Source organism: Dermacentor silvarum, chromosome 4 (assembly GCF_013339745.2).
Source record: "Dermacentor silvarum isolate Dsil-2018 chromosome 4, BIME_Dsil_1.4, whole genome shotgun sequence".
Lineage (NCBI taxonomy): Eukaryota > Metazoa > Arthropoda > Arachnida > Ixodida > Ixodidae > Dermacentor > Dermacentor silvarum.
In genome coordinates this window covers 31,163,733-31,185,465 of record NC_051157.2, presented here as the reverse complement: position 1 = coordinate 31,185,465, position 21,733 = coordinate 31,163,733, and the positions used below count along the sequence as shown (strand labels likewise).

Sequence of the window (21,733 nt, the reverse complement as noted above, 5' to 3'; positions counted from 1 at the left end):
TCAGCCCGGCAAAGCGTACCAAAACAATGTCTTCCAAAACGCATGAAGCAAACTGTCGTCAACTTAAACATTTATGTTACGTATTTTACAATATGTTACAAGGCGCAAGGTACAAAACCAAAGCATCAACATAAAAGACCTGTCGGCGAACACCCGACACGCCGGGAATCTTTCCACGCAGTCTGAGTATCATCACTCAGTAAGGGGACCGACAACGCGGTTCTCCATAGCACGTTGGTCATATCAAGCTTATCTCCCTGAACAGCAGCAACAACTTCGGACTATATAGTTCACGACTCCCCCCTCCCCTTCAGCCAATGTCACCAACTTTACGTTTCACGGCGTTCAAGAGGGCCGGGAACAGAATTCGTGAGGAACAGCCTTATTCCATCAGCATTCGAGATTTCAGCAGGCGGTGCTGAACGCGGTGAAATCGAAAGGAAAACCGCGTTACGGCTGGCGTTGGCGCCTAAGGGAAGCGTTTTTTCCCCCACCTCGGGGCGGCTTTTCGACGCCGAAACCCACCTTTTCTACTCTCAACTTCCACAGCATCGCCGCGGAAAAAAAGACAAAGCGATCTTTCACAGAGCCCCAACAACACCCAAGCTCCATTACGCACGCTCGTCAACAACGCGACGGCATGCAGACGACGAAGCATGCTCAGCACTCCCTCTGCTGAAGTTTCTGCGCAAATAAGCGACCAACGTTCGCGTTCAGCGACAAACAGACGCGCCGAGCGAACTTACGAGAAAAATGGGACAGAATAGAAAAAAAGAAAACGAAGGTAACATACAGTGGCCGCAAGTGCAACCACAAAACCAGAGGTTCCTCGTCCCCGGGGCGCGCTACGCAATCAAGCTTCAAAAATCCACTTTGGGCGCCGCCGCGGTGTGCCTGCGAAAGTGCGCCGGTATAAAAGCGGTTGGCCGGTTTGCTGCGGGCTGTAGCGTCATCGCTGCCCCCGCCGCGCCTTCTCCGGCTTTCCATCCAATTTGCCCCGTGTCCAGAGGACGGGTGCTCAGTAACCATCTCACTCTTGATACGTAGCCCTTTGCGCGGCTCACCCTCACTTCTACGAAGCGCCGGTGCGCTCGAAACGACAACAACAACGCCGCTGCGGTGGCGGCGGCCATTTCAATTTGACAGGCGCGCGCCTTGCGCGCAGAACAGTCCGCAGGTTCGGCTTCTCCCCCGAGCTTCGCGGTGGCGTGGCCTCCCCCCTTGCGCGTGTTCGCTTCTCCGCAGTGCAGCAGCGTCGGTCCAAGTAGCCGATCTCATTTTCGAGGGACGACGACACATAATATGCGCGCGCCTGCAGCGCCCATCTCCCGCGGTGCATCGCCAGCGTGGATGAGAGAGTGCGGGGTGTAGGTGTGGACGGCACCCGACGGTGTAGTAGGGGTTGTGACAAGGGGACGGGTAGCGCTGGCCTCTCGCTGTGGCAAGCGCTGCGGGAGAGAGGAGCGCTGTTTTTGCGCGTCCGCGCTCGGCGAGCGGTCGGTCGGTGTTCTCGGGTGGATGAACGGGCACGACGCTCAGGGCACGTCGCTGTTTGCTTCGGAATTGAATCGCAATATGACGAGACGCAGCGCGCCTTTTATATATCCATCCATTTCTTTATATCTATTTTGGCGCCGCATCGAGACACGATGGTGATACGGCGCGCGCGAGAACAAAGAATGCGCATCGCATAGAGTGTAAGTACTCGGTGAGGTGCAGTCTACACTTCTCCTCAGTGTTTGAAGGCTTGAAGGCGCAGCTTTCCTAGTGCGAGAGACGCTGTATAAAGTGTGATGATACTAACACGCAACGAAGAAAAGCAAAGAATAAAGAAGAGATACTTTCTAGCATTTCTGTACACTTCATGACCATTTCGTTTACCCTTCACTCTAGCGAGGTTTGCCAGTAATGTAGGCAGCAAAGGTACTTCGCAGCGCATCAACGAGCACGCATGCGCAAAAGCACACACCCGCGCATAGAGACTTGTGAAGGCAGTTGTCTTTCTTTCCTTTTTTTTTTTTTTTTTTGGAAGTAAATGTTGAACAAAGGGCAGTTTATTCGCAAAGCGCCAAGAAACGACAGCGTTCGTGAGCGTTTTGTTCACCTTACGAAATTGAAAATGAAAACGTGTCACTGTCTCCGCAAAAGCAGGTAAGATATACCTCGATACATTTCCTGACATTTAATGATGCGTGAATGCAGGTAGGGGTGGTGGTGCTACAGGCGGGATTAGCGTGGCGGATCTGGCCGGCAATTGCTCCGCCTGAGCGTCTTTTCCTGCGCCAAATATGTCCCCATGTGTAAATCAGTTCCGTCTCTCGCAGAAATGTGAGAAGAATGCGTCACACTTCCTTGCGTTCTCCTCAAGGTCAGTGCATGTTTACATGCAGCACCTCAAATCTATAAGTATCTGTGATATATACTTTAGAGGCCTGGTGCGCACCTTCCGGCTGCACGGCACTACTGCACTTTCTCCTCACTTCTCTCTCTATCTGTCTCTTTGTCCCTATATTCCCTCCCCAATTGCAGGGTAGCAAACCGGACGTGCGTCTGGATAACCTCCTTGCTGCGATTACTTTTTTTTCTCTCTCTCTCTTTCTCCAGTTTCTCATCATAAGGCCCACCTCTCAATGTCTCCCTTCAGTGTCAGCACCAACGTTGATGAAACTTCCGCATTACGCCTTTACACGTCCTGAACCTCGGTTACGACGTACGCGATATCAAGCCGTTGCCCTCCAGTACTCGCGGTACGCGAATCGGTGGCCGCCAGAGAAAGAAAAAAAGTGGCAAAACGGCGCCCTTTTTGGGCTATAGCTAGGCCCAGCGCGCGTTTCTCACTCCACTGTCAGCGCGGCTGTGAATGGCGCAGCTGGAGGTCGGGTCCGGTCAAGACCGATCGCGCTGGGGGTCAAGCGCGTATACGCCGCCGCCGCCCGGCCACCGCTGGTCGTCCATTCCCCCCTCCAGCCTTCGAGCGGCCTCTTCGCAAAGGGCTGCGATGCACCGGCCTCCGCCGCAGCAGCTTTTGTGCTTCGTCGTGTCCTCGCCTCGCTTATTTTCATCGTCTTTGTTATATTCCTTTTTTGTTGTTGTTGTTCCTGCTCGCATAAGCGCTTGGCCACTCGAAAGAGCAGCTTCTCCCTTCCGTTGTCCGCGCGGCAGGTTGGCATGGCCGCTATGGGCCACTTGAGCGAGCGCGCAAGCGCTCGTGTATCTGACAAGAGAAAGTTCCGCGGGGACCGCGAGTGCGATTGATTGATTCATTGTGTGCAGCCAGGCCTGAGAAAGCGCGCTGGGCCGAGGTGCCACAGCCCGACGCCGCCTCGAGCTGGTGGGATGTGTCCCGAGATTCTTGCAGTAGTCCTCCCGGTATCGCAATTCGCTGCGCTTTATTCAATTTCTTTCTTACATTTCTCGACGTATTCTGTCTGGCAAAATGCCTCGCCCTCTCCGCGATTGGTTTCGCAGTCTCGGTGTAGCAATACGTTGAGCTATATACTTCGTTTGCGAAGCTGCGGCTCGCTTCCCGAAAGCGAACGCATGTGGATCGTGAATCTGTCTTTAAATGGCTTGTCGGTCATGTGGGTTATGATTCTCTTTTCTTCGTTCGGTTAAAATAAACAACTTGTACTCTCGGTGTTTGTCACACACAAAAAAAGGTCATGTATGACGACGAATTTCAGGCAGCATTTTCGATAACTATACCCATTGCTTCTCTGTGATCAACGCTTCAAGTTATTAATTCGCCAAGAAAGCGCTCGGTAAGAAGAATTTTGTCGCAAAAAGAAGAGAAGTGGTAAAGGGCTCTGAAACCGATAATGAGGAACGGCCGGATGGAGCAGGCGTATACGCGAGCACGCACCAAATATTCGTCGTTGTACTATCTTGAGTACGTTCTAATGTTACCGTTTCGCCATTGATTTAAGGAACGCCCAGTCATAAACATCAGTGCACCAAATCGCCGTGTATAGTCGATAAGAGAGTTAACGTTCTCAATCAATGAATACCAAGCCTTGAGCTGGAGGCCGCCTCCCACTCGGCTCACGATGTTGTCTAGAGTATACCGGCTCTAATGCGAGAACGAATGCAGATTCTTGCTAACCTAACTGCCTTATCGTTATTCTCTTATGCGATAGATTATCAAAAGAGCATGCAGTTCCATTCTAAACCGCACTACAAGGTGTCGCTCCGGGCGATGAAGCTTTAGACGACATCATCTCAACACGGCAGCAATATGGCAGTGGTAATATACGTACATTAGAGGATGAAGCTGCAGGTCGGTATCGAATCAAAAGGAGGCCACGCGAAATTGCTTGTAGCGCTAGCGACCCCACATGTTACACGCCAGGTACGCTCTCGGCCACACTGCACCGCGCGCCACGCTGTCGGAAACATGCGCAATATACAGTGACAGCAAACCAGAGCCCTGTCAGTCAATCCGAGTCGCAGCACAAACACGCGGGAGATATATACGTGAGACAACAAACGACAGCGCGCACGCGGCATACGTATATATATGCGTCTATATATATATGCGGCACGGAGTGACGCGAGCGGAGACCCCGAGCGTGGGAAAGGTTCCCTGCCCCACCTGCGACCGTTTCCGCTGCCAGCGTCACGTCAAGTCGGATGAGGCTGCTGGGGAGGCAGGCACAACGCAGGCCTGAGGCGTGCGCACAGTTTAAACCAGAACCTCGCGGCCGAACCCATGCCCTTTCCCGCCAGCTCTATGCAGTATTTGGCGGTATACAGCATGAGCCACGCAGAAGAGAAGCCTGGTAAACACGAATTCAGTGCACGAGTCAAAGAAGAAAAGCAAAAGAGAGAGAGAGAGATAATGTCAGTAAGGAAAACAACATTTCAAAATGCGAGCGCAGAACCACTGTAGATAAGAAACGAAGCGAGAAGTTGCCACATTATACTATATGCGCGCAGCAAACCCACCGGTTCCGTCGGCTTTTCCAAAGCAGGTTTCCCCGAAAACGCACCAAGAGTGAAGTCAGTCAGCAGTCACGAAGAAGCAGAGCGCAGGAACGCGGTTGAAGCTGCCGTGATTGACGGAACCAGATGAAAACGTCACTCAAGAGCGGGGAATCGCCTTCGCTCGGGCCACCGTATACAGCCACGGCCCATTGCGTTCTTCGAATTGCGTAAAGCGGGCGCACAGAGCGCGCTGTGAGGTCTGTCGCTGTGTGTTGACGAGCGGAGTATTAAACGTTTGGCGGTGGCAGCTGCATCGGCGCGGAAACGAATGCCGCGGGGCAGCGTGCTGAGAAGTTTTAGCGGTCTGTTGGAATTAAGCTCGCACTTCGGTGTACGATAGCAAACGTGGTGCAGGCTGCAGACGAAGTCTGAGGTACAAAAGCGGATGTTGTTCTCGTTCCGCGCATGCCCTGTTCGGTGCACATCGAATCGAGTCGCAAGCACTTTGTGTTCTTCGAGCCTATATAACCCTGCCTCAAGATTTATCCGAGCTGCTTTGGCAGGTCCAACCGTATTTATTAATTTAATGGACCGGTTGCTGAACACGGGGCATCTTTGAGGGACATCCGCAGGTGTATTCACGTGTTCCAGCTTTCGTGCTTTACCATCGCTTCCTTTTTATTCTGCCTCGTTCCTTCAAATGTAGTGAGCGATTGATTACGAGCGAATCAGCCTGTAAATAAAGCCAAATATATAAGGAAAGAAAGATAGGGAGCAAGTCGTTCAGTACTGTGGGGTCATATTAATAATATTAAACTATGTCGTAAGCGTCAGACCATTCTGTTACGACTAAAACACTTTGTCATAAAACATTTGTTATGAACGCGGCGGTGGGCACCTGTGAACTGGGTCCAAACATTCAGTTGACATCGCAGAATATATACATTGCCTCTTCTTCCAATAATGCTGCTGCTGCTACACGACTTCAACAGCACAGCATTAAGTTGTCTTTACTGGAAGCAAAGCTTGACTCAGCCGCTGGGAGTGCACTGCGTATCATGGGCTCAGAGAGCGGAAAACAAAGCAACAACCACCAACAGCAACAATTCTGACCCGCCCGGTTCAAAAGCTTGCTTTCGCACATTTGTATTAATTTTTCTCGTTAGTCCCCCTCCGTCTTCCCCCAATCCACTCGAGCCTGGACAAGAACCCAAGCTCGCTCGCTCACGCATTGGCAACAGAAAAAGCGACTGGGACAACATAGACGTGTACGTTCGGCGAAACGGTCATACACGCCGGCACGCGCGCGGCTCGCTAACACCAGGAAAGCAAAGGCAGTGCAAAGATATACGCTCTCGCTCCGAAAGCGGGAGGTGTGTCGGCCACGCGTGGAATCCCCAGACCGACAAGCGGAAATTAACAGGTGGTCTCGCCCACTGCCGAAGGAAGCGCGAGCGAGCGGGCGAAAGAACGCAGCCGAAAGGACCGAGCGAACCGCACGCGTCCACGCTTCAGCAAGCCGAGATGGGAATCCTGCTGTACCGCGGTTGAAACTTAGACCCACCATGCCGAGCGACCGAGCACGCAGGAATCGTACGTATACGTGTATATATAGAGAGAGCGGTCTGAGAAAGGGGAAGGAGGGGTTCCTCCCCGGATCTGCTGCCCGAGACGAGACCCGGAGCTCCAGGACCACCGCCAGACAGACAGACAGACACAGCGCCTAAGAACTTTCCTGGCTGTCCGCCCACTCGAACGTATAACCAACGCGGCCTCCCAGAGCAAACGGAAAACCACGCGCGCGAGCCAGACAATTCGCACCGACAAACGAAACCCGGACTGGAAATGAACAGCCGCTTCAAGAGAAAGAGGCGAGGAACGCCCCAGTCAAGGGTGCGCGCAGAGCTAGGTGGTGTTGGCAGAAGAGCCTGTCGCTTCGTGCGTTCTTCTTCGCTCTCTCTCTCTCTCTCTCTCTGTTCTGATTGTTTCTTGTCCATGTCAGTCCTGGCCCTTCCCTCGTTTCTTTTCTTTTACTATACCCTGTACGCTTGCGGATGCGAGCAATATTGTTTCCAGTCGGGTGTCCGAAGGTTAACGCTTCTCTTCGCGCGAGCTCCACCGCACCGCCCCGGTGTAATTAACGCTGCTCTCGAAAGGCGCGGCGGCGTATGTGTGTACACTACAGTGCGCGCTTCGGGAAATGCGCAGTACAAAAGCTTGTATAATTGCGAGCTCTGGCCCGGTGATTGTAGACGATTCTATTTGGTCGAGAACCAAAAGCTACAACGTCTGCGTCGGCCGCCAACAAAGCTGTTCAGACGAACTACTAAGTTTTAGCTTCATTACAGAAACGGTATGCGCCTACATGGCGCATACCGGCCTCAGTAATTACGGTTATCACATTGGTACCTTGTAGGCAATGCCTGCAGGAGTATTTTCCTTTGTGCATTGTACGTCGTTATTGCTGTATGTATGTATAATGTAATAAACAAGTCTATAATGGAAGCAAATCATCAGAATCATCAGAATCACGTAATCATCAGAAGGTGTATTAGAAAAGATCGTCAAGATGACAGGCAGATCGATTAATTATAGAACCAGTACGGCGCATGCGCCGTGAGGGAGTGACATAAAGACATATAACTAGCACCATAAGGCACGTCGTGTCTGATCGGGAGCTCGGATCCGTTACTTTGAGGTCTCTCTCTCTCTCTCTCTCTCTCTCTATATATATATATATATATATATATATATATATATATATATATATACGGACGATTGAGTAGGTGTGCATTCCCGAAACTCTTGCACGTTCTGTAACTCTCTTCCTCAATCTTTCGCTACACTATTCCCCTCTCCACGTGCAGGGTAGCCAACAAACCAAGGTTTATTAGCGCTCCTGCCCCCACCCTCTTCACTTCCTCTTTCTTCCACTAAAGCTACTACCACCGTCTCATAAAAGTACAAACATGGACAGAACCTGAACTTCATTTTTTTTTCAAATGCTGCGTTAATACATCGATCTGTCATAGTGAACAGTTATCCGCTTCAACAAGAGAGTAACTATTCCCGTTACAAGACGTTTCCCGCTTGTTGCACCCCATAGAAATTGTTCTCCGTAAGACAAATCAAGTACACGCCTTGTGGCGGGCGAGACATCGGCTCTGTTACGTTACTGCATTCAAACTGCGCACTCATTTCGGCCCGAGTTCTGTGAACGGCGCAGTTAGGCCTCATTCTCGAAAACGCTGCTTGGTCACATGACGCGTGATGCATGGCGTATACACGCCTCGCTCCCGCCCACACTCTCAGACTGGGACCGCCGCCAGCGCGCGGCTAGCCGTTTGCTGACGCAGTGACCTCCCGTCTTTGCAATGCCTCCAAAGAAAGGCGAGACGGAAAGAAAAGAACAAATTTTCTTCAAGATGATAACAAACGAGTCATTTGTGTTCTGTGGACTCGCTTCATTGCAGTTGTATCTGTCAGTGTCTTCGAGCGTGGCAGCCGCTGTTCTGAGGCGGCGCAGAGAACTCCTGTTTCCCGAGAAGCGGAAGCTGCCGTGGAACGAGTCAAACGCCAGGAAAATGCGCAACTGCAAATGCGGTATTTGAGTTTTCAGAAAGAAACCGGGGCTGTCCGCTTCGAGAGCCTGTCGGGTAACTAAACGACTTGAAGGTCGGGCATTTGATTATTGCCAAAAGTTGCGCGCTTCAGGCTTCTGCGCGCGGTTATTCCTATATATGACCCTACCCCTACCTTTCGAGTGCCGAAAAAAAAATGCTCATTAAACTGCTGCGCACCTTGCGATGCGCAAAATGAAAGAAGTGCGCAACGAATAACCAAATCAAATAATTCTAAAAACTCATTTATTATTATTACAATATATATTACTATAGCATATAAACGCCACACAAAATAGGGAAATGCATGTTTGCAATTGGAACAACGAGCTTTTCCATTTTAAAAGGAGAAAAGAAAAAAAAAAAAAAAGCGGTAATTTAACTACACTCTCACATATTCCTTCATTTAAATGCGTTTTTGCTGTTTAGTTTGTATATTTAACAATCATTCACGTTTTCCCACCACCACTAAATCCTTGTTCTATGCACAACAGCGAGATTGTGGATTTTACTGTCCGGAGCAGCGCGTCTCTGGCCTGCTACTCCAGGACTCTAGTTCACCGAAGAGCGGTGCCCGCGGTTCCGACGTTTATTTTTGCTCCATCCATTTCTATCATCTCTCTTTCCGGCGCATGCGAGCCTGTGGGGCTAATTCAACGGCCAGGAAAAACCCTTTAGAGACGAGTCTCACGAGCCGAGCCAAGCCAAAGACGAAGGAAACGATGGAAAGAGGGGGCGCTGTACGGAGCCAGGATCTTCGGCCCGGAACATTTGTCACCGCGCAAAATCCACGCCGCCGACATTTAACGCTCCGGCAGGCGCGCGCGCGAGCGCTGATACCAGCGGCAAATATGAGAGGGGCAAATGCAGCGGCGCTACTCGCGATTTCCTTCACGTGCGCGGAGGGCGGGCATATCTGGACGAAAAGACAAATATTAGAAACGGGAAGCGCGGAACGAAAAACCCGAAAGGTGAAGAAGCGGACGTGGTTCCAGATATGCAGATGGGAAAGTCGAGAAATGACGGGCGACTTAAAAGTGTAATGAGCTTCGCCTGCAGGCTCGCGTGGAATGAGGGAAGGCGAGAGCAGAACATTTGTCACTCGGCAAAGCGGTCGGCTCCGATTAGCGAGTTTCCACCGAGCTCCGTTTATTGTAGCTAGGGACATCGCTACAAAGAAAAAATCGCGGAGCCTCGAAAAGGGGCAAAGCAGTGTGCCCCACCTCTAAACAACGGCTGCGTCGACCTGTGAAGTTGAAGTGAATGCTGGAACTAGACCTTTCTTGTGTACATGCAACAGCAATCGCTCGAGGACATAGCAAAAAAAAAATAATAATAATAAAAATACTAATAATAACAAATGCCTCGCTTAATGAACGCTTACACGCTTCGTTTTAAATGCGTCCTCGCGAATTTCACGAGTCCTCTCTCCTCAGTCATGATGACGACGCTGCGACGTAAAGCCGTCTTCTAACGCATTGTTGGGACGAGTTCTTGTTTTACATGCGTTTGGAGCTATATGCATCAGAACCGACCGCCGTATTGCAGTACAACTATTAAAGCAAACTAAAACAATCGCATCACAATAAACGGACGCATTGTCGCCATAAATACGAAAACAAACGGAAGCAGCGACGTATTTTTGTGCGATAAGAAAAATCAAGTGACGCTAATTTTGATGATCATTAACCTGCAACGTATATAAAGACTGGTAGCGTTATAATATTAGGAGGAACGTTCCATGCATACTGACATTTGCATACGCAGTGTAGACCGCCTCCCCCTCCCCTAACAGGTATTAATTTAACCCCTACGAAAGCTGCACGCGCGCCTTCTGCAACATTCCTTCCTTCGTGCAAAAAGGAATTCGTTTACGGAACTGTGCATGCCTTTTAGGACCCTTTCTGCTTTCTTCTGTGCGTGTAACTTTGCAGATGTGAGTATACTATTTGACTGTCGCCAGTGCATATCACTTTTTTGCGCTATTGTTTTGCTTGCCCTGCCACAAGGAGTAGCCGGCGCCAATAATGGTGCCAACATCTCCTTTCAGTTCACATTAACAAAAAGAAAAGGAAAGAAACTACTGCGTTCACATTCATTTATACGCGAAAGTAGTGGCCAATTTGTATGTTAACTACAATACGCGAACCCTATTAACCAATCCGTCTGTTTATAAAAAACGAGCTCGACTAATAGCACACGTGCTTATTATAAACACGTGGGCGCAGTCGAGCGCACGAAACCACCCATTGCGGTTGAGCTCCTAATCAAATCTTTTTTCCGTTCCGAGTGCCAAGGCTTTCACGGTGCGCGCGGTTTGTTCGAATCCGCTAAGATTTCCTTACACGCGGTTCATGCTAGACTGGCAATTTCTTCATGAGCTCTAATGGCCCGCGAGCAAAACGTCTCGAGGCCCTTCGCGGTAACGATCGACGTAAGAATAAACTAGCGAGAAAGGAAAGCTATATATACACATAGGGAGCAAGAACGTAAGACCGCGCCCACCGTCGACGATATTCTTTCTTCGTTAGAGCGTGAAAAATGATTCAATTTGCAAAGTGAGCCTTCCCTCGATGTTTAAGAAACGGTGTATGAGCGCAGCATTTATAACACTGATTTTTATTCCACGTCGATTGCGAGCTCGCACGAATGAATCGAGGACGATGACGGCGGTGCATGCATATTCCGTGCAGAGGGGGCTTATTGCGGCCTGTCTGGTAATGCTTACTGCGCGGTATTTCGAGATCCCTGAAGTCCGCTTCTTTTTATTATTTATAAATCCCGAAACTTGGAGATTTTCAACTCTTCGTTTTAGTTCATTCATTACGCAACGTACAATACGGTCCACCCTAAAAAGGAACATGGTGGTTATACAGTACTATAGGAAATTGATTGCAGACGAGATGCGAAGTGAAGGGCAGCAGACTGCGTCTTTTTTTTTTTTCTTTTGCAAATATACCTTCGTGACGCTGCATATGAGACCATTTTGTTCACCGATAAAGAGCTATTGCTGTTATGTTCGTGGCGTGATAAACAGGAGATGGCAACACGAATACGGCGCCGGCTACACCTTGTCTCATGAAGATTTAGTGCTCTTCACATACGCATGCTGCATGTACATTCTGATAGTCTTGTGCATGTAACCTATACATAAGACGTGCTGTATACATAGGACATACATATATAAGATACACATATAGCACACTGTAAATCGATAACATACATATAATACTGCATGTGTACATAACATGCACTAGTTTACATTAGTTCTGGTAGACATACATAAATACCCCAAAAAGTAGATGGGATAACGGCGCCGCGGTAGCTGAATTGGTAAGAACATCACACGCGTACTGCGAAGACGTGGATTTGTATCCCACCTACCGCCAGTTGCTTTTTCATCCACTTTCATTCCCTTTATTTATCATTTTTACTTCAATTTAAACACTACAAATAATGTCCTCTATGCCGTCATTTGTGTCATTGCCTGTTGGCTCCTTACGATTGTGAGAAATAAAAACTGGACGCCTTAGTTCCCTTTCTTCTGGTATGTATGTATAGTATATATATATATATATATATATATATATATATATATATATATATATATATATATATATATATATATAGTGTGTGACGGCTTTTTCCAATCGAACAAACGTAGTTAGAGGGATGAGAAACGCATCTTCGCGGTGCCCTCCCTCTCATCTCTCTCTCTCTCTCTCTCTCTCTCTCTATATATATATATATATATATATATATATATATATATATATATATACAGTAATATCCCATTAACTAGAAGTAGAAAACAGGAAAAAATTCGAGATAAACGGAGTTTCGAGATAGCCACATTCACGAAAATATAAGCATACCCACCGTGTAAAGCCACCATGACGCCTTTCCAATATGGCGCCTGTAACCGCCGACTTCCTCACAACAGCTCAATATACCAGGAGCGGTACTTTTAGTAGATCATTTTTGCGATATTATGTGCGACCCAGCAACCAACACGTCGGTCGTGTATGTATATATATATATATATATATATATAGGCAACGGCGAACCTCGCACACATAAGCGCAAACGTAGATGCATGTTGACGCCGTGTTCGAAACCGAGTTACGCTAGAAATGTCAGCGAACGTGCTCGGTTTCCCGGAGTTTTCGATCAAGGGTAACCCCCACGGAGCGCCGTTCTGACCACTGACAAAGCGCGAAAATGAACTGCACTGGATAAGCCATCGCTACAAAATCACACCCCCCCCCCCAAAAAAAAAATAAATAAAATAAAAAAAAGTTTTTTTTTCTTTTTTTTTTTATCTCAGCATTTTCGCAGTCTAGGTTTCGAGATATCCGGAGTTCGGCGCAGTGGCGTTTCGAGATAAGGGGTGAAAAACACATGGAGTTGACACCGTGCCAGGGAAAAATTCGACTTATCCGATAATTCGAGATATCAGAGTTCGAGTTAACGAGGGTTTACTGTATGTATATATAGGACTTTTCTGAACGACATGCATCTGAGATTTGCGGTGGGAGCTTACGTTCGGGTTAGTACGACATTTCACCACGTACACATTTGTGGCGCACAATTTTAGGGAGAGAAACCAGAAGCTGCTCTACTAACAGCCCAATGTGGCGACTGGCAAGAGGCTTAGGTCTATTTAGAATCAGCAGTACAAATCTGCGTTATTGCAATTCTGGGTGGCGTTGATTGAACAAACTTCTCTCACTCTTCTTCTTCTTTTCCTTTTTTCACTCGCAGTTTGTCGGCTTCCGCGGTGACTGTGCCGGTGACTGCCGCGGTCGTTTCCGTATAGAAAGCAAATCTTCCAAGTGGTCGAGCACGGCAGTTTCGGCGGCGTTTCTCGGCCGCGAGAGGCATTCGAAGCCACCGCCGACCGACCGACCCACCGAGGCATCGGGCGTGTTCGACAAAGGAGGTGAAACGCGAGACAGGCCGCCGCAGCCCGAGTTCCCGGCGGGGTGACCAGAAATTATCATCACAATGCGGGTCCACGATTTATATAAACACGCCAGCCGTTAAGAGTGCGACAGAGCGCGCTGCTGCTCCCGCGCCTGGCAGGTATATGTAGACAGACACACAGACAGACAGACGGCGTCCCCATTTGCGTTCCCGGTTTTCCCCTTTGTGAAAAGAGCGTTTAATGTTTGTTTAATGTCCCCCCCTCCCACTTTCTTGCACTGGCCGTCGCACCTCCCCCAGCGTCCCGTATTCTAAGCCTCCTGCTAGTCTCGAAATAAGGAGCGCTCGGCCGCAAATAGTTTGCACGCCGTGGCCTTGAGATGCAACACCCGGAGGTGTTCGATGATCTTTTATTTTCGGTTTCCCCTCCTCTTTCTAACGCCGAGGAGCGGCAATACCGGAGTCAGCGTCTGTCCGCGACGAGCAGATGCGGAGTTGTATGCTCACAATGGTTTTATAGCGTTCTTTCTTTCTTTCTTTCTTTTCTTTTTTTTTTTTTGTCTGTTTGTATACTTCACTTTTTTGGCGCGGGAGTGCTGAGGAGAAGCCTGCAGGCGCGCAGAAGGTCGGGCAAGACGCTTCGAACCCGGAGGAGAGCGCGCTAATTACCGTCGCTAACACAGTCTGTGTGTGACAAAGATAGCCACAGCGCGGCGCTTGGGATGTTGCCAGAAGAGGGAGCTGGCACCGTGTTGTCTCTCCTTATATTTTCATTTTTAAAACGCCGCGACTGTTCGTGGCACGATGTCTAAAAACTGAAACATGGATTTTTTTTTTTAGTTTTGTCAGATTTCTCTTTTTAAATTATGCTTCCTACGTTTAGTAACTTGTTCAATCTGACACATTCAGGGCGCCCCCCCCCCCCCCCCCCCTAACGGAGCATTCGTGAACACACATATCAAACACACCGTTTAATGAGGGATGGTTCGGTTAGAGACAAGTAATTCCAAAGATCACATCGCGTACATACTGTACAGTCACGAGCTAAAGTCATATACCAGACCACAGAGGCCGCTAAAGTACTGTTTTTCGTCACAGCCGTGGGCACGCAGGCTGAAATCAAGTGCCTACGTGCTCCTGTTAGACCAACGTAATGCTTAGAAACAATTCGACGTTGCACATCTGTGCTAGAAAAAATTTAAGCTTCTTCCTGATGGCCATGGTCTCTAGACTTTTGCACCCGAGTGTACATTGCATACATTGAAGGCTACATAACGGGCATGGTAGAATAAAATGAGGCGTGCTGATACGCCAAGCGATGCGCCAAAATGAAGCAGAGAAGAAAAACATCATACTTTCTAGACCGAGACTGGATGGATGCATCCTCTCCAGGGTACCTCTTCTCTTGCGACAGGAACGGATAGCTGCAAAAACACAGAAAGAAACAAGGATCAATATTCGCACTGCACGATAGTCACTTGGCAACATGGCACACACACGCACACTCTTGAAAGGGAGATTAAAATATACTCTCACACCCCTTCCTTCTTCGACCACTGTATTTGTGAGTGGCTTTAGAAGCAACAAGAAGAGAGAAGCACGCTGCCATCACACGCCTGTGCGCCTTCAATACCATCTACCAGAATACGAAGAACAAAGAAACAAACAAACAAGCAAAGGAATTCTCAAGTTGGCCTAAAATTTTTGTGAATCGTTATCTTTATTTTTATCTTGCTTTCATTTTGTGCTTCAACAATACTTCTTCTTCTTCTCCCTCATAATATTTTAACGATTTCATTCATGGTGTCTCCATATGGAGGCGCGGCTTACTTTTAAGTGTTCCGAATTGTGAAGACAAAATAAAGCTTTTCAGGACAGCGCTGAATGTAAACACGAACACTGCTAACCAAAAATATTGTCATAAGTCAATTTAGCACGGAGAATAACTTGCAATACCATGGAATTTTGAGAGGTGCACTACCGAGATTGTCGAGAAGTTCGATGATCAGCTGTGTGCACGCAATTTCGCCGACACGTGAAGTTTTACGGATTGGCCCAATCACAATCCTAAATGATCTGCCCCCCTAAATGGCCCACTGACAGCGATCACACGACAGTGTCATGTAAACTGTCTGACTGATACACACGCCGACAGGCCTCCCGCCGTTATTATGGAAGCCTAGCAGATATGCTTCGTATCAGCGTAAATCACGTGCGTTGACTAGAAGATACGTGTACAATACGACCATTGAAGTCAGAAGCTATAACGATGTTTCGACGATTAACTGTTTCTGACGCGCAAGGAAAAGGTAAATGCACGCTGCACACCACCCGTGTTAGTTTTCCAGTAATGCCCTACATACAGGTACCGCAGCGAACACATGCACATAACATATTACGACAGACGCCCACGACTAAGACGACTTAGATCAAATGCAAGCCCGACAAGAGCCCACAACAACTATCACAGCAAAAACAAAGGTTCGGCCCTTTCTCAAGTACATCGCGCGTAATTTTTCATTTCTACCTCAAGACCTTAGTTCGTTTTACAACGTCTTTCTTTCTCCGTCTTGAAATGTGAAAAGCAAAGAAATGAAATACAGCTGTTCCTAAGCGCCTCAAAGCTGCGTGCGATCATAAGGGCGCCACGCGCTGGAAACACCACCGGACAAAACGCGCGGGCGGGCGTCGTGTACACGGGGAGGCGCGCTATTCTATAATCGCCTCCGAGCGACGACTACACTGCGCCGCTTATTTCTTCTCCCCAATCCTGCTCTCGAGAAAAGGACTTCGAGCAAAGAAATACGAGCAACACACGCACACACACACACAACACACACACACACACACACACACACACACACACACACACACACACACACACACACACACACACACACACACACACATGTCGGGAAGAACTGCGCAACAGACGAACGCGAGGCGTCGAAAAGAAGGAGGGTGGCCTGCGGGATGAACGACTGCGTCGAATCCCGCGACGCCACGGAAGCAGCAGCAGCAGCAGCAGCGGGAGACGTATTTCCCGAAGCCCGCGGATTGAAAAGCGGGAACGATCATCGGGGCATTTATAGGACTTAACGCATTGAGCAGCACGTTTTGCTTCTAGCCTCGGGTCGAGGAGGACTAGTAAGCTGCGCCTTCCAATGCCTCTTCTTCCTTTCTTTCCTTTTTAGGGAGGGGGGGGGGCGATAACGGCGGAACAGACGCGCGCTTTGTGCGTGCAGGCGAAGAAGGTGAATGAGGGTTACAGAGGAAAACAGACGAGGTGGCGTGGGGCGTCGGTGTGCGTGTGCGCGGTGTTTTGAGGGAAAAAGCTGTCGGAATTAGGGACTCGCGGGACGTCCCGAATCGTGTAAGCGCATTGTGTCACGTCTGACAACTGAGCAAAGCGCCGACACCGCTGCCACAATCACAGCGGCGCCGCCGCCCGCGTTTTCCACGGCGGCGAGTCGGTCTCTCCATTCTTTGACACCGTTTAGTTCGCTTTCCGTCCTTTGCTTCTTCCCTGCTCTTTTTGCTTTCTCTTTTGTATTTCTTTGCTGCGTTCTTCCTTCTTAATGCCGCACCCTCCTTCGGAGCATTGGTCTTGCTGCTGCTGCTACTTCTGCTTCAAATCCTCAGACGTCCTTTCCCCGAGAAGCTTCGGGGCGTGCTTTATTCGATTTTGAGAGCATTTGAAGATCGCGCGAGCGCGAAAAGGAAACGAACAGAGAATCACAGCCGCGAGGAAGAAATACGGAGATTCCCCCCCTCCCCCTCCCTCCATCCAGGGAAAGCCAGGATAACATTAGAAACGTCCGGAGGTCGTCGGGGGATTGCGGAGGGGACTCCGACTTGACTGACAGACTTTTTGTGCTCGCGCAACACGTGGGTTGAAAGGAGGTGTCGGGATACACCGGGCGATCCGACAAATGATCCCTCCCGAGTCTGAATGCCGCGCGCACTGCTTAAAACGTTTTGCTTTCGTTCCTGCCTCGTTTCATTGTTCTCACTGTAGGCGTGCGCGCACGCGCACACACGCACATCAGAGGTGGCCGCGCGGCCACGCAGAGTCGCATATGCAAACGCGCGCGACACTCAACACCGACGCATTCTCACGTCTATCGGTGCATATGACTTGTTTTCTGAGCGGCCATGTTCGATATCCGAGTCCCGCTTTGTGTAACCCTAAGCCTCCGGTGCACACTGGGAAAATATTTGCGCGCTTTGCCCGAGGACACAAAACTCGGCTTAACGCCCCTCCTCCCGCCCCTTCCATTGGGACTGTTGAATAAACGGACGTTCGGAGGCCGGCGGGCTTTGGGTGAACGCGAATGAAAAGCGTCGAGCTGGACTTTGCAGGGCAGTCGCTGATGTAGCAGCACAATGTCGACCAACAGTTGCACCTATGCTCTGAGTAGGTCTAACGCAGGACCGCCGCTACAGTCTCTGCTTCCGATAACATCCGCCGTATATCCAAGCCCTTCATCTCCATCTTGCAGCGTGTTTTATATGACTGAAGTCGATATTCATCAGACGGAAAATCTCAGAAGTCTGCGTTGCATTTGTGCCATGACTCTATAGCTTAAAACTGAGGCACATTCCTTGTGCGTGGCGAAACACCGCTTGCGCATTAGGGCCCTTCATGAGACTTTGTAAGCAGGTTCTACGTGTGTGCATGTATGTGTGTTCATGTGCCGTTTGTGTGCTTGTCTGATCCTCTGTGTACATCATAAGGTCATGACTTTCATCAAACATATGGAGTAGCATGCCTGTTCGTCAGCCAAGCAAACACATCCAGCTTTCATTAAAGTAAGCTTTTCTCTCTCTCCTATCTTCACCTGTTCCTCCTTTCATTTTTTTTTTACTGTCAGACACGAAAATTGGAAAAAATTAGGCATACACCATCGGAGCACGATTGTCAAAGTCAAGCGAGAGCTTCCCAGTAGACTTGCTGAGATACGCCACTGTAGACATTTATTGATTGGCTCTGGCGGTTAAATGCTACGATGCAAATGTGTGTGCTGTGACATTGCACTGCGTCTACGGCCTGCATTACAAAGCACAACAAAACGATTCCGAGGACACAAATATCGTGCACTGGAATCAGGAGCGGCCCACCAAGTGCACCACTTTGGATTACACTTCCTCCGAGATCGGCCCAGTTTATTCGGTCATATAGCCGTCACGCAAAATAGGAAGGAGAGCGCAAGAAAGCTTCGCTAAAGAAAAATATAAATAAATAAACGAAGACGAGTTCGGGCTCTTTCTAGTGGTTTCTGCCGAAGAGCCAATTTCGGAGACTTTCAAAATCGCGTGATTAAAGGAATATCAGCAAATAAATAACTCCTCCTCGCCTCGACTAGTGTCGATCATTGCTCAATGGGAAAGTTAGAGGCTTGTATGCTATCAAAGAACATGGCACGCATGATAAGTGCGTGATTTTGCCGCACACCTCACCGAGAGCATGGAAGCGAAAACAGTATAGTTGCATAATCATTTCTCAGCGGTAACCAAATTGCGCTACATCTGAATACTAAACGTATATATGTATTATATAGTATCGTGTTGCATCCGTATATTGAATGCCAGATCAATGCAAGAGCTGATTGGCCTAGCCCTTTCGTCATTGGGTAAGCGGAGAAGTACTCTACTATTGCTACATGACATGGCGTTTAAATGTTTGACACCAAGAAATATTACATGGCACCTAGCAGTTGGCGTCGTTTCGTTGGAGGCTGTGCGGCGCGAGTCTATATAGCTAAGTAGCGGCTGACTCTATGATAAATGCACGTACACTCGTGAGCAATATGCCAGGGAGCAGGATCTTTAGCAGCGATTACTCACTATGTGTGGATTCGAATCTAACACGTTAACATATAACAAGTGTATTTCCCAGCTAAATATTTAATCCCAATTAAAGAATGTTAAACTGGAAATGTACATTGAGACACTACTCTATTTTGAAAAGTAATTTGGTTGCTGTTCCCGTAAAATTTTTCTCGAGGATTTACTTTGCAGCACTTCGCAACAACAATTAGTCGATTGAGCAATGCTGGTAATTTCAATGGAGAGAGGGAGAGAATGCGAAGATGGGAAGGCAGGGAGGTTAACCAACCGGAAAAGCTTCCAATTGGCTACCTTTCACAGGGAAAGCGGCATATGAGAGAGATAAGCAAGTTCCGTGAGCAAGTCAGCTAGAGCAATTCAAGTACAGTCATTCGATCTTGGTGTTAGGTGTCAATTTCGCAATACATGCTCTCGTGGGAAATTACGTTGTCCTTGCTGTTGTAGACGCTATACTGGCTACATACAAATTTGGCATATCAGGGCTTTTCTTGTATGTACTGCACTACAGACATACAACACGCTGCTGTTCACTCTTGGCCCTACGCGCATGCGTCGGCTTTAGCTTGACGTTCTATACCGCTTCTCACGGGAGTCACGCACTGGTCTGCAGGTTCTCTTCCGCCTCAGAGATTCTGTTCGTACTCGTGGTTTCTTTCACTCGAACACCCCTGCCCACCATGCCTCAACTCCAATACCATCGAGGAACCATAACTTTGGAAAACGCCGTCAGAGATCAAGGCGACGCAGCCGGCGTCGTTTCTTCTTTCTCTTTACTTTTTCAGAACGCGAAGCGATCGAGGCCCCGTGTCCTCCATTTTCTTTTGAGGCTTCTCTTAAACGCCGCACCTTAAAAGAGGCTGTTGGGAAAATAGGAACGAAAAAAAATAATAATAAAACAAGAAGCCGGAAAAGGAGTCCGAGCCCCGGGGCTTAAAAGCCTGGGGGCCTGCCTTTCGCACCCCCACGTCACTTTACATAAATACTCGTCCCCACACAAATGCGATACAACAGCTCCACGTCAGTAAGAGACTTTTTTCCGCGGCAGCAAAAAGGAAAAAACACCGGCAGGCCGCGTGGCGCTTGCGAGGCCTCAGAGTCAAAAGAAGCGACGAGACGAGCGAGTATAGGAAGAAAATATGAACAAGTGAAGGAGGAAACGATAATATAGAACGAAAGGAGCGCTCGCTCTCTGCTTCCTGCGGCTAACGCTCGGGGCCCAAACTCGCCAAGTAATCGCATCGCGGCGGAAGAACACGAGGTGAAGATCCAAGCCCGAAGGCGGCGTCCTTCCAAGGCAAAGCAGGAACACAAGCACCGTCGGGCTCCTTCCTATCTGCGCGACCAGAAAGAGACGCCGCGTCCGATATGCGCGCCATACGTTCTGGGCACTTTTCATTCCTGCATCGCGCGCAGCTTCCACGATTTTTTTTTTTTTTTTTTCTGTCCCGCATTGCGGTTGGAGCGAGGACACTATATATTTGCGCCCGGGCCCCAAAAGAGAATAGACGCGACACAGCGACGGTTGTGAAGGTTCGAATAGAAAGCTTCTTTTAGAAAGCGATTAGAGATAAAGGTAATATATTGACGCGGGGGGTGGAGGACCACTGGTGGCTGGGCCCTGTCTCAGTGTTTGTACGCGAGGCCGCGACGCGGTCTGCCACATTGCGAGATTCGCCCGGAGGAGAGGACGGCCGAGGGAGTGTTTTTGAGGCACGGCAGCGGGGGACGCACGGCGTGGTTTTCCTTTGTGCCCGAGGCGGTGCCTGCGTGCGTGCGTTCGCGAGTGCGTCTGGCGCAAGTTACTCTCGCCCCCTCACCGTTCCACGTCTGGTTTCATTCTTTCTCTCTTTTTGTCGCGTTCCGTTGCAGTGATGATTCCGGTAAGCCTCGGCGGCGAAGCTCGCCAGGAGAGGCACTATGAGCGAGAGTCCTTCCTCCCTCGTCGGCATAAAAGGGAGACCGCTTGATTTACGAATGTCACCCATTCGGAGGAGCGATGCTTGGCAAGGCAGCGTCGTCGTCGTAGTCGTACACTCAGGGGACAGAAACCAGAGATGCGAGTATTTATCGCCCCGGTGGCCGTATTTCTATACTTGTGCGCACTGGCCTCTTTTGCTCGCTGAGCACAATGGTGCTTTTCTCCCACGGTATACAGCCTCTCCTAATTCGCGGGTCTGCGACTGCGGCTTTCGTGCTATAACCAGAGCGCGGGCGCGCCACTCGCGTCTTCCTGCGAGCAGCCCGACTTTCGAGCGCAATTTCTGGTCCTTTTCTTTTTTTTTTTATGTTCAGTGAATTTATAGGCGTCCGAATTACTAAGAGATTCGTATGCCAACGTTTGCGCAACTGCTGTCAGTCGTCTTTCTGGTCTGTCGTGCTCGGAAAGCCGTGAAACTCCCAAGCGTGGACGTAGA

General features: G+C 49.2%; 1 protein-coding gene across 1 annotated transcript in view; it reads right to left on the bottom strand.

The window, feature by feature from the left end:
• Positions 1-21,733, bottom strand: part of LOC119448487 (dachshund homolog 1-like) — a 184,025-nt gene that overhangs the window by 56,345 nt on the left and 105,947 nt on the right. The window contains exon 3 of the mRNA XM_037711762.2: positions 14,825-14,893. Coding sequence (XP_037567690.1) covers positions 14,825-14,893 — 69 coding nt within the window. The remainder of the gene's footprint in view (positions 1-14,824; positions 14,894-21,733) is intronic.